General features: G+C 38.9%; 1 protein-coding gene across 2 annotated transcripts in view; it reads left to right on the top strand.

Annotated features, from left to right (window-relative positions):
- Nucleotides 1-12,736, top strand: part of SPATA20 (spermatogenesis associated 20) — a 59,295-nt gene extending 46,559 nt beyond the window's left edge. For both annotated transcript variants that reach the window (XM_083352720.1, XM_083352721.1), the window contains exon 16: nucleotides 12,166-12,736. In XM_083352720.1, coding sequence (XP_083208846.1) covers nucleotides 12,166-12,336 — 171 coding nt within the window. In that variant the 3' untranslated portion in view covers nucleotides 12,337-12,736. The remainder of the gene's footprint in view (nucleotides 1-12,165) is intronic.
- Nucleotides 12,737-13,956: the final 1,220 nt, after the last annotated feature.

Consider the following 13,956-nt stretch of genomic DNA (forward strand, 5'->3'; position numbering starts at 1 on the left):
TGTGTGATTATTTTTATCTCACAGTACTCAAAAAGTGCAGCAATTTATATGTACAGTTAATTGTGTGTGTGTGTGTATGTGTGTGTGTGTAAATAGAATACATGATATATTTGAGACAGTGGTGAAGAAGTGCTTATTAAAATAGGTAATAATAGATAATAAATACCTTAGTGGTGATGACTATATTGATTTTATTTGGAATGATACATGTGTGTTTGCTGCTTTCCTGTATCCAAGTGATTTTGTTAGTGTTTCAGAGACAACATCACTTCTTTCTAAGATAGGTAATGTCAGAAACACATTTTTTCTTTTTTTTACGAATAAAGTTTTATTAGCTTATAGTATACGATACAATGAAAATATAAAAATAAATAATGGAAAAGATGGGGAAGGGCAAAGGAAATAGAGAAGTGAGGTAGGGAAGAGAAAAAAGAAAAAAAAGGCATTGACTTCCAACTTCCTTTAGTGCTCCGGAGGGCCCACAAAATCACTCTGCAGACATCGATCCGTCTCTGGAGGTTTGGAAAAGGCCTCTAGAGCCCGGATCAGCCTGCGAGTGGGGGCACAAAATCGCTCTGTGGCCATAGATTCGGGCTCCAGAGGGCTTTTCCAGGCATCCGGAGCCTGGATGAGGCTGCAGGGGGTTGTGGACGCATCCCCTGGCCTCAGATTGGAGCCACACCAAGAACCGCAGCAGAGAGGAGACAGACTTTTTCCAGGTGAGTCCCGCGTGGCAGGAAGAGAGGGGGAAGCATGAGTTATCTTAGTTGGTCGGGGAGGTCTTGGGGGCCTGTTCCATCACTAGGCCCTCCATGGCCTTCCCTACCCTGAGATACCTCATGTTCACTTAACAAGGCGCATGTGTTTTAACAAGGAAGAGAGTGATCTCACTAAAGGAACGAGATTCACTCTATGAGTTTTCGATTTAAGGGTAGAATGGGCAGGCTCCATTACACTCGTAACTCGTGGACTACCTGTATCAACTTCAAACCTCAACTTTTTACTTTTACAAAATAATATAAGCTAGCTATTTTGATAACATCAAGCAGGGCTTTTTTTCTCATAGAACGCTCAGAACGGCGTTCTGGCACCTTTTTTTTGCAGGAAAAAAAAAACCAGTTCCCTTATTGGCTAGCAATCTTGGCTCTTTTTTATGACTCATGGACTTCAACTCCCAGAAATCCTGAGCCAGCCATGCTGAGGGGAAAGGGAGAGGTTTCCAAGCTGAGCCATGCTGGCTCAGGAATTCTGGGAGTTGAAGTCCTTGAGACATAAAAGAGCCTGCACTAGAGGAGGACATTAAAATTATTTACAGGATTACTTCTTTAGGAACTAAACTTTTAGAATCTAAAACAGCTAATTCAAGAAAGCCAACAGGAAAGAACCTCACATTTTTCATCTGCTTCTGTCTTTTGGAAGGTAAAATTAGATAACAAAATAATCTATTTCTTATGTTAACATCTCTGCAATGAAATCAAAGGTAACAGGAAAGAAATGAGAAACATTTTTCTCAATGTAATATGTTTAATTTAGCTGATTCTAGAAAAAAAATAGTATCTTTTGTACACTCTTGAAAACTATTTTGAATCTAAAAAAGTCTTAAGAATGAAATATTCTTAATTTGGACTTTACTTTTACTGTTTGGATTGTTGTGTGTTTTGAAAAATAGATTATTTAGAATCTAGTTATGTTGCACTTAAATAATTGCAGTCTTTAAATAATTAACCTATTATATACATAACAATATATGATGTTTTCCCTGGTGAGCTAAACATCAATAACAACATTTATTAAAAAGGCTAAAATAATTTCTGGTGATATTATCTGTATATTAAAATTTTGGACAAGCAGTGATCATGTATCCTAGCAAAAGATGTTACATATGTGCATAAGTGTAGTCAGTAGCATATGCCTTTTTAAAAATATCAAACATGCAAAGAAACAAAAATAAGTCCAAAATATCTGTATTACATCCAGAAATGCCAACTTTGCAACCAATATTTCTCATCCATAACTATGGCACCCTAAGGATACCTGCATACATACAAATGCTTCTCTGGGATCAGTAACGCAGCAGGGATTGCTTTTCCTTCCAGTAACATATACCTAAAACCAGTTTATTTCATTTGGCAATTGTACTAAAAAAAATCTCATTGTCAACCAATATATTTCATTTAATTTGAAATCAAGTGAAAAATTGATTTAAATTATTTTATTAAAACAAATTAATGGCAATTCTTTTATAAGACGTTGCCTCAAACAAAATGAGTTTGACATGCCTGTTCTTGATAGTTGAATGCTCCAAAATAAATTCTAGACCAGGCCTGTACATGCAGCCTACCAAGCACCCTTGGACAGAGCACAGACTTTAAAAAAAAAGTAATAAAATCACCACCACTGCCCTGAAAGTCATGTTGCCTAGTGCCTCCATGGCTTACCATGACCACAAGCTCCAACACTGTAGATGCTCCTCTAGTCACCAAATCATTGATTAGCCCACCAGCATTCCTTTGCAGACCACAAAGATTTTTAATTTATCAGTGTGGGCCTTTCCCTTCTACAAGTTGCACAGATCTCTTCTAGATTTTCCTCTTGCCTTTCCGAGTTAACTCCTTGGTCTGTCATTGAGCAAGAATTGACTTTGTAGGGAAGCATATTATCATTTGATGTATATTTAACATATGTTCTACCTTTATTTACCAATTATATAATATTTGTATGCAATCCACATGGCGAGGTTTAATAATAATAATAAGTTGGAAGGGACCTTGGAGGTCATCTAGTCCAACCCTCTGCTCAGGCAGGAAACCCTATACCATTTCAGACAAATGGCTGTCCAGTCTCTTCTTAAAAACTTCCAGTGTTGGAGCATTCACCACTTCTGGAGGCAGGTTGTTCCACTGGTTAATTTTTCTAACTGTCAGGAAGTTTCTCCTTAGTTCTTGGTTGCTTCTCTCCTTGACTAGTTTCCATCCGTTGCTTCTTGTCCTGCTTTCAGGTGCTTTGGAGAATAGTTTGACTCCCTCTTCTTTGTGGCAGCCCCTGAGATATTGGAACACTGCTATCATTTCATCCCTCACCCTTCTCTTCATTAAACTACACATACCCAATTCCAGCAACCGTTCCTCATATGTTTTAGCCTCCAGTCCCCTAATCATTTTTGTTGCTCTTCTCTGTACTCTTTCTAGAGTCTCAACATCTTTTTTACATCGTGGTGACCAAAACTGGATGCAGTATTCCAGGTGTGGCCTTACCAAGGCATTGTAAAGTGGTATTAGTACTTCACGTGATCTTGATTCTATCCCTCTGTTAATGCAGCCTAGCATTGTGTTGGCTTTTTTTGGCAGCTGCAGCACACTGCTGGCTCATATTTAAGTGATTGTCCACTAGGACTCCAAGATCTCTCTCACAGTTACTACAGGTGAAACTCGAAAAATTAGAATATCATGCAAAAGTTCATTTATTTCAGTAATGCAACTTAAAAGGGGAAACTAATATATGAGATAGACTCATTACATGCAAAGCAAGATAGTTCAAGCCATGATTTGTCATAATTGTGATGATTATGGCTTACAGCTCATGAAAACCCCAAATCCACAATCTCAGAAAATTGGAATATTGTGAAAAGGTGCAATATTCTAGGCTCAAAGTGTCCCACTCTAATCAGCTAATTAAGCCATAACACCTGCAAAGGGTTCCTGAGCCTTTAAATGGTCTCTCAGTCTGGTTCAGTAGGAATCACAATCATGGGGAAGACTGCTGACCTGACAGTTGTGCAGAAAACCATTATTGACACCCTCCATAAGGAGGGAAAGCCTCAAAAGATAATTGCAAAAGAAGTTGGATGTTCCCAAAGTGCTGTATCAAAGCACATTAATAGAAAGTTATGTGTGAAGGGAAAAGTGTGGAAGAAAAAGGTGCACAAGAAGCAGGGATGACCGCAGCCTGGAGAGGATTGTCAGGAAAAGGCCATTCAAAAGTGTTAGGGACTTTCACAAGGAATGGACTGAGGCTGGAGGCAGTGCATCAAGAGCCACCACACACAGATGGATCCTGGACATGGGCTTCAAATGTCGTATTCCTCTTGCCAAGCCACTCCTGAACAACAAACAACGTCAGAAGCGTCTTACCTGGGCTAAAGAAAAACAGACCTGGTCTGTTGCTCAGTGGTCCAAAGTCCTCTTTTCTGATGAGAGCAACTTTTGCATCTCATTTAGAAACCAAGGACCCAGAGTCTATAGGAAGAATAGAGAGGCACACACTGCAAGATGATTGAAGTCCAGTGTGAAGTTTCCAGTCTGTGTTGATTTGGGGAGCCATGTTCATTAAGTCCAGGGTCAACGCAGCCATCTACCAGGAGATTTTGGAGCACTTCATGCTTCCTTCAGCAAACGAGCTTTATGGGGATGCTGACTTCATTTTCCAGCAGGACTTGGCACCTGCCCATACTGCCAAAAGCACCAAAACCTGGTTCAATGACCGTGGGATTACTGTGCTTGATTGGGCAGCAAACTCGCCTGACCTGAGCCCCATAGAGAATCTATGGGGCATTGCCAAGAGAAAGATGAGAGACATGAGACCGAACAATGCAAAAGAGCTGAAGGCCACTATTGAAGCATCCTGGTCTTCCATAACACCTCAGCAGTGCCACAGGCTGATAGCTTCCATGCCACACCGCATTGAGGCAGTAATTGCTGCAAAAGGGGCCCAAACCAAGTATTGAGTACATATGCATACTTACACTTTTCAGAGGTCCGATATTGTTCTATGTACACTCCTTGTTTTATTGATTGCATGTAATATTCTAATTTTCTGAGATTGTGGATTTGGGGTTTTCATGAGCTGTACGCCATAATCATCACAATTATGACAAATCACGGCTTGAACTATCTTGCTTTGCATGTAATGAGTCTATCTCATATATTAGTTTCCCCTTTTAAGTTGCATTACTGAAATAAATGAACTTTTGCACAATATTCTAATTTTTCGAGTTTCACCTGTACTATTGAGCAAGGTACCACCTATACTATAGCTGTGCATTTGATTTTTCCTGCTTAAATGTAGAACCTTACTTTTTTCACAACTGAATTTCATTTTGTTAGATAGCGCCCAGTGTTCAAGTCTGTCTAGATCCTCCTGTATCTTAAGCCTATCTTCTGGAGTATTGGCTATTCCTGCCAGCTTGGTGTCGTCTGCAAATTTGATGAGTTCCCCATCTATCCCCTCATCCAAATCGTTGATGAAGATGTTGAAGAGCACTGGGCCCAGAACAGAGCCCTGGGGCACCCCACTACACACTTCCTTCCATGTAGATGCAGTTCCATTGACAACCACACGCTGAGTATGGCCTGTCAGCCAGCTACGAATCCATCTGGTGGTGATGCTGTCTAACCCACATTTTTCTATCTTATCAGGTAGTAGGTTGTGATCTACTTTATCAAATGCCTTACTGAAGTCCAAGTAAATTATATCTACAGCATTCCTCTGATCCACTAATTTTGTCACTTGGTCAAAGAATGCAATAAGATTTGTCTGGCATGATCTGTTTTTGACAAACCCATGTTGGCTTTTAGTGATAACTTTGTTTGCATCAAGGTGTTCGCTGATTTGTTGTTTGATTATCTTTTCCAGAATTTTGCCAGGTATTGAGGTCAGGCTGATAGGTCTGTAGTTTCCTGGATCTATTTTTTCCCTTTTTTGAATGTGGGAACTACATATTGGGGCAATTTACAGTAGAAAACAATATATATTTAAAATCATAAGATTAAAACATAAAAGCAGGGCTTTTTTTCTCATAGAACACTCAGAGTGGCGTTCCGGCACCTTTTTTTTGCACACACAAAAAAAATCTTTTGCACAAGCTATGCTACTCCCTCTATTGGCTTTCAAAAGCCTATTGGCTTTCGAAAGCCAATAGGAATTGCTGCTGAGCGCACCAAAAGACCTGGCTAGCAAACGTTGCACCAGCTAGTTGTCTGCAGCGAAAGCAAGTAGGCAGGAACTTTGCATCCCTCCCTGCTGCCCAACTACACCATCTCAACTAGGTAAGTAAGAGAGGACAAGGAGTGGGAGGTGGGTTCTGTGGAGTCCATGTGCACTCCATCCTTGTGCTCACCTGTGACAGCTAGGCTGGTGGCCTACCTGGTGCTGGACCTGCGCCACCGTTGCCTCACCCTGCGTGCATAAGTGGCCGCCTTTCATCGCCTGGCCCGCACTGCCTCCACTGCCTGCCCTGCGCAGCCCTGCCATGTAGAGCGGGCCCTGCTGCTCCCACAGCACCAGCTGTGCCGGCTCTGGCCCCGGGGGGGGAGCCTGCTGCCAACACCCCTCGCACCCGTGACCGCAGCAGTGCCGCCCCACCCCACCCACCCTCACCTCCTGCGCCCGCCAAGATGAGACTTCTGGCACCTTTTTTTTTTAGAAAAAAAGCACTGACATTAAGTCTATCTAATTAGTAAAACCCAAAATCAAAATTTCATTTTTTCCACCTCAAGCACAAAGTCTAGAAGCGGTTTGCACATGGCAATAAAAGTGTTCTTATTCTTTTCTTTAATCAGTACAGTCAGTTTAGCCATCTCTGCTAGCTCCATCAGCTTTTGTAACCATTCCTCAATTGTGGGAATCAATGTAGTCCTCCATTTTTGAGCGTAGAGTAGTCTTGCTGCTGTCAACATATATAACATCAAAGTTCCATATTTTTTTTCCATTAGCCCCAAGAGAAAAGTCTCTGGTTTTCTTTCTGTATTCACTTTAAGAATTTTCTGTATTAATATTTGAATCCTATTCCAATATTGTCTTGCTTTATCACACATCCACCTTAAATGGCAAAAAGTCCCTTCTTTACCTTTACATTTCCAACATTCATTTGAAATACCTTTATACATTTTCGATAACTTGTCTGGTATTAAATACCAATGGTACATCATCTTGTAAAAATTTTCTTTTAAATTATAATTTAATGTAAATTTTAATCCTTTATTCCACATATTTTCCCATTGTTCGAACATTATATTATACCCCAAATTCCTTGACCACTGAATCACACAATGTTTTACTTGTTCACATTCCAGATTTAAATTCAATAACATTATATAAACTTCAGCAATAATATGTTCATCACTACCGCACAGTAGGGTTTCCAGTTCGTTTTTAACAAAATTAAACCCATGATGCTTTTTATCTAACTTAAATGTTTCTTTCAATTGCATATATGAAATTCAATGGCAAATATTCTGATTCTAGCTCCTCCTTGGACTATTTTTCTACTTGCATTTTTACGTGCTTTGGAACTGCTAGGTTGGCAGAAGCTGGGATGAGTAACAGGCGCTCACTCTGTTACATGGCACTCGGGATTCAACCCACCAAACTGCCGACTTTCTGATCGACAAACTCAGCGTCCTAAGTTCCTTGGACTTGAAAGTAGACTCACCCAAATTAAAGAGATACTCACCCAAATTAAAGAGATACTCACCCAAATTAAAGAGATACTATTTTACCATAGGTCTGCCAATTTGGTCTCATCACCATCTCTTTTCTTAAAAAGGCTTCTTGTGGGGAAACCCAAAATGGCACCTTCATAGAGAACCTTATTTTATATTTATTCCAAACTCTCAAAATGGCACGCCTAGTAAAATGGTTATTAAAATCAACATTTACTTTAACTTTGTCATACCACAAGTAACCATGCCAACCAAACCTTGATTCATGGCCTTCTTGATCCAGTAACCTCTTATTCTGAAGATTTACCCGAGAAACATATTTCTGAGTTTGATAGTTGCATTATCTTTTTTAATTTACTGAGTTTATTTTCTGAGTTGGTTGCATTATTATTTTTTTTTAAAAAAAACCATATGTGTGGATATGTTTATGGGAGTGCATATGCATGCGCTCTCACACACAGTGCAGTAGTCTTTCTTTCCCGCTTGTGTGGTTGAGCTTCAATTCATATAGCTGAAGCCAAAATATGCCAAATGAACCCAGTTGGAGAAGGCTGGATTAAGAGGCATTTACATTTGCTTTTTTGATCCAATACATTTTCTCTGCCTTTGTACATTGCTCGTTGCAGGTTGGTGGCCAATACATTTAAATAAAGAAAAAAAAAGGTTGATCACTTGTGATCCTTCCTGTCCTTCTTCTGTTTATAAACCAGCCAGTGTAAGAGGGAAGCCCTTTAATAACAAAGATGCTGGGTATATTTTCCAGTATTTTTGTTTCAACAAGGTTAGTTTTGTTTTAGACATTGAACGAAGGTAGGTAATACTCAAGTCTTGATGAGTTTCATGCCAGTGCTCTTTCCATTAGCTTCCAGGACCTAGGAGAGCTAATAATAATTTCTGTATTGTAAAAATTAATTAGTGCTGCAGTCATTCATTTCTCAGACATGATTAAGGATGACCTAAGGACATTGTAGCAGGAACTGCTGCAGTTTTGAACTGGCCAAGAAAGCATTCCAGAGGACCCAACTTGAACTGTGGTGGGAAAGATGAGTGGCATTTTTCACAGGTGTATTGAATAAGAGAAAATGGAGAAAAGAAGGCTCTTGTCAGAATGGAGCCTAAGCTTAAGGTCTGCATAAGAGAAATAGCATTTAGAGAAGCAGTCAGGTATAGTTCAATTACAGTGCAACTTGAGTGGGAAAGAAGGAAAGAGGAAAACATAGAGGCATTTACAATATAAATGTCCCTCTGGAGAAGGGTGCAGGTTTTGAGCATGCTGGGAATGTTAGGTAACATCCTTAAGAAAAAAGACATTAAAAAGCCAAGCATAACGGACAATAAGCAGGAGGAGTTAGGATTCCCAAGAGCTGCCCTGTTTTGTCTGGAAGCAAGCCAAAACAAAAGATCTGATATTAAATTTGTACAGGGCCTGTGGAACTCAGACACTATGCTATTAACTAGAATTTTCTTATCAAGAAGATAAAGAACTTTTGGCTGTGCTCTTCACATCAGCAGGAAAAAGGGTCAGCTTGCAACGCTGATTCCTCCGGTGCAAAGGAGCAGCTTTCCAAAACAATGAGGATAGGGCCACTTATCTAATGGCGGATGCCTTGACCTTCTTGTAAGGATGACTTCCCTGGCTGCCCTTATATGGATCAGTAAAATACTTGCACATGTGTTTGGGTAAAGTTGAGCTGGCATCCTTCTGCCCCAAAGACTGCTGGTGGGAAACAAGGTTCAAATTTTCTGCAGAATGTTATCTTGTCAAGTTCAGAATAAAGAATCATCTGTTCTGTGTCGTATCTTCTGAAGATGAACCAAATCAGGATAGGAAACTTATTTTCCTGACACTTACAAAAAAATGTCTATGGGAGTGAATAATATTTAGGGAAGAAGATAACTGTATGAAGGAAGTTTGAAGGTGACATTGGCAAGTCTGATCTCACATCAATAGAATTAAAATAGGAAAATGTGCTGGATATGTTTACATAGTAGAGCTGTTTAGTTATTAGGAGGCTGTCATTTCTGACTTATTCTAAATAAAACATCTCCTGGTTCTCTAATAGTTTGTTGAATTTGTCACATTTTGTTCTCTTTGTACAGTTTTGTTTTGGTGGATTAACTAGGAAAGAGATTGAATTTATGTAGAAGTGAGAGCTCTTTTCTGTCTTTGGAAACAGAAAACCAGGCTCTGAATTTAAATGTCAGAATAGCCAGATGCATCAAGACTGGTTTCTGCTTGTTTCTTGAAGGGATGAGCAAGGTAAAAGAAAGAGGCCTGTCTCTACCGGTACTAGCCTAGTATAGAAAACCAGGATTAATAGACACCCCAACTTTATGAGGACATAAGTGTTATCTAATTGGCTGTAAACCATCTTCATTAATTATTATTGATACTCTTGCCTTTTCTGATGGGCTTCCAAAATAAAAGCAATATGTTTGGAGACAAATGCCTTTTTGAAATATGTGAATGCTCGGGTGGGAAGAGCTAGATATTCCAGAGAATGGGCTGAGAAAAGCCACACAAGTATTCTTGATGTTTTGTTTCTTTTCTGTTCTGCAATAGAGTCCTCCTAGCCTTCCTAACAATTCCCCAAATGCCACCAATCTGCCCATTAATGTTAACATTAGTGAGAAAGGCCTAATATATTATATAGTTGATTTCTTTGGATGGAAACTACGTTTGCCGTGTACAGCTTTTTTTTATTATTGAAGGGAAGGAAGGAACTTTCTAGTGGGAATGACTTGGTATGGAAGAGATCTGATGGCCAGGCCATTCCTTCAGAGAATGTTCCTATGAAGACTTATTCTGTTGCTTATGCCAGCTTTGGACATAGAAAACTCCCATAAGTATAGTATTTATCTTTTCATTTCATTTTATCTTTAGCTTAATATTCAGCTCCTCACATAATCTTGCAGCAATTCGATATTCAGGGCAGAAGCACAGGGATAGACCACTAGCTTAAACTTCAGATCCTACGTACAGGAAGTTGGCATGCTGTAAAAATGATTAATGCAGTTTGAATTTAATTAGAATAATGTTTTTGAAGACTTCTGGGCAAGGTGGGGGTGGCGACAGTATGGTTATATTGATTACAGATTAGAAGTGGCACAGATGGAATAGAAGTGGAGAGGGCAGCAGGGAAGTAGGAGCAGGAACACAAACTCCCTTCATCACACTGCAACACAGATCGGAATCCCTGATCACAAGTGTCAGGAATTGTGAAAAGAGAAACTGTCTTGAATAAGTCATAGTGATATATCTCCTTAATCAGTATTGAACTAGAAGAATATATGGACTTGTATACAGAGCTGAGCTCCACCATTGTTTCAGAGGTTCTTATTTATAGTTTGTTAATTTGAGTCACAACCTAACCCTCCAGCTTTGTTAGACAGATCAAGTTTATCAATTCAGTTGGACAACGTTACAGTTCCTGAGTACGTGAAGTGGGAGGCAGCAAATGTACATTGTCCTTTACTAAAATGAAGTTGTTACGCCTTACCTCAGTCTGTCCAGAATGCTGATAGGTACCATCGTATTACTTTCAGTGCATGTTCTCTTGCAATGAAAACAAAACAGAGGAAGAAGTTGCTGATTGTTCCAAAACCTGTTTGTGCTTTATCTGAAACTTACGACTAGAAAGGATCTGTATCTAGTTGAAATGTATAGTGAGACTGATTCCTATCTCCCAAACAATCCTATCACAAGCTGTTTAGTTGAAAAATACTGGGGTGGTGGTGGGGTGGGGTTGGGCGGGTTGGGCGGGGGGGGGGAAGAGGAGGCTATTGTATGTTGCTGCCAACCATTTGCCTACTTTTTTTATGGTCTCCTGACTTGGGAGGGGGGAGAATGTATTTGTAGTATATTTTTCAATGTAAAATTCAGTCACAATACATGCAGCTAAAGTATTACGGAATCTTTTTAGAAGTGCTAAATCTTTGATTAGAAGCTTTCTCCTTGTAGTTTCCATCATTAATATCTTTCTTTTGAGCATCTACACAGCCATGCTAATTAAGTGCCTCATTGTCAATTGCTGTTTTCTGCAGGGAGTGGTGAACTTAAATTATCAATGTACTTTCCTTTTTAATTATGACATAGGTAAACACTGCAATTAAAAGAAACAGTGAAGAAAAACCATATTTTTGCAGCTGATGCATGAATAGGGTATTAGTGGTTGCAAAAGGAAGCTTTTAACTGAAGTTGCAGATCAGCTCCCCCCCCCATTAAACTGGATTTACTTTTGAATAAATATGAAAGAAACATTATTGGATAATATATTGCTATATTAAATGACTTTTTTTATTCTGTTACTTTATTATGGGGAAAGATTGCTTTAGTAGTGGTATATAGGATCTTAATCTGAAGAGTTAACTGATGGTATGAAGAGTACTGTAAGTGATGAGAGAGATGTGTTATTACGAAGGTGCCAGAGAAAAGAGAGTAGAGAAAAATTATGGGAGAACAACCAGGTTTTGAGCATTTTTCGGAAGACCAGCAGGATCAGGGTTAGGGTCAACGTAATTGTGGGTGGCATGGTGGTTCATAAAAGCAGCAGGTGCTCCATGTGTTTGGGGATATGAAACATCAGCAATTTTTAAAAGTTTTATAAGGTTTTTTCCATGTTAATCAAATCCATAGTGCTTGGGGGAGGAGCAAATTGTATTATAACCATGGACTTAGCCCCTGATCTTATTTACTTTGCTAAGCTTTGTGATAAATTTGTTTCAGGTGCTGGTTCTTGCTGATGGTGATACAACAGGATTTCTCTACCGTCAGCTTGGTTTCCTTTCCTCTCTGGAAAAGAAAGATGGAAAAGCTACTGCTTATGTCTGTGAAAACTTTACCTGCTCGCTACCTGTCACCTCCAGCCAGGAGCTACGCCGCATGTTGCTGCCCTAAGTTACTATCCCTGGTAGTCCTCACATTGCAATAGATTTAAGAAGAAAAAGGCCAACATTGGCAGGGTGGATCTTAATAAAATCATCTTCAGTATAACCTGGCCCGTGGTCAATTTAGCTTGCCTCTCTCCTGTTTTAATAGCCTCCTCTTTCATATCCCAGGAATATGCACATTCAGTTGTTCTGAAATGTATTTATTATTTGTGGACAGGACAATATGTCTTAAGGGGATTTGCAACCTCAATTTTCAAGAACCTGAAGAGTGAAGTTTAATTTAAAACAAGACAGGAGTTTGATTTCTGTGTAATCTCAGTTCTTGCTATACAGCTTTGAGAACTGCTCATTCTCATATGCTGTAGAAAATTATATAATTTAGACTATTAAATTTCTTTGTCTCTTTATGCTTCGTTTTTGATTTTGCAAAGGAAATAGTAGGCTTCTCTGCCTTTACTCCTCAGAGTAAAGGTTCTAAGAATGAGGATCCTCTTCCTCTTATCATTGTGTCTTTCGGTAGATATATTATGAATAATTTTTATGCAAAGAAGATTTTACAAAGATTTAAAAAACTGCAAAAACTGAAGAAATAGAAAAGGAAAGATTATAAGGGGGTAAAAGAAAAAGTAAAAATAACAAAAAAAATCAAGAAAAATTAAACTAAAGAAGCAGCTTCCAATCTGCTTCACAGCAATTACAAACAACTGCACCCTCCCATTTTGCATATCAGAGTTCTCTTCTTCCTATAAACAAACCTTTTTAATCAATAAATCTCAAAAGTCAGGAGTATATTTTTTCCATTTTCAATTAAAAAATCTACAAAGGGTGTCAATCTTTTTCCAGCAATTGTAGTTCCCGTAATTAAACAGGTCAATATAGCCATTTCTGGAAATTCACAATCCAATCCTCAACTGTTGATGTTTATGAGGTCTTCCATATTTGCACATATAACAGCCTTGCTGCAGTTACCATATATAGAACCAATTGTCCATGATCTGGTAAACGTTGTGTGTATGTGTGTGTAATAACAATGGTTAAGAAAAGAGTGACCAACATAGATATCTGCAGCAAATCAAGATTACCACAAAATGACATCACACAAATGATATTATGATGCAAACTTTACCTGTGTATCCTTGTATTAAATGTTGGGATAAATAGTTCCACTTAGGTTTGCCTTCTCATCTCCCTCAAACACCTCTGTTTACCAGATTATCTCCATCTTGCTCTGTGGCAGGATAATCATCATCATCATCATCATCAAAATAATAATCCAAATAAGCAAAAACATTGTACATTTTTGAAAGCAAATATGCAAAAATGGAAAACAGTTCTAACAGCAAATGGGGAGAACATTGGTGAAATCAACATCAGACGAGGAATCTTCCAAGGGGATTCACTTTCACCAGTACTGTTCAACATCGCATTAATTCTATTGACAATAATATTATGAAACACAAAACTGGGATACCACATCTGAAGCCAGCATGACAAGATAAACCATCTACTATACTTGGATGACTTAAAACTATGCGAAAAGCCACACTGAACTTGAATCAATACTCAACAGAGTTCAACTGTTTAGCAGCGACATCAGAATGGAGTTTAGACTGGAAAATGTGCTATA

This window comes from Vipera ursinii (assembly GCF_947247035.1).
Source record: "Vipera ursinii genome assembly, chromosome: 2".
NCBI classification, from domain to species: Eukaryota; Metazoa; Chordata; class Lepidosauria; order Squamata; family Viperidae; genus Vipera; species Vipera ursinii.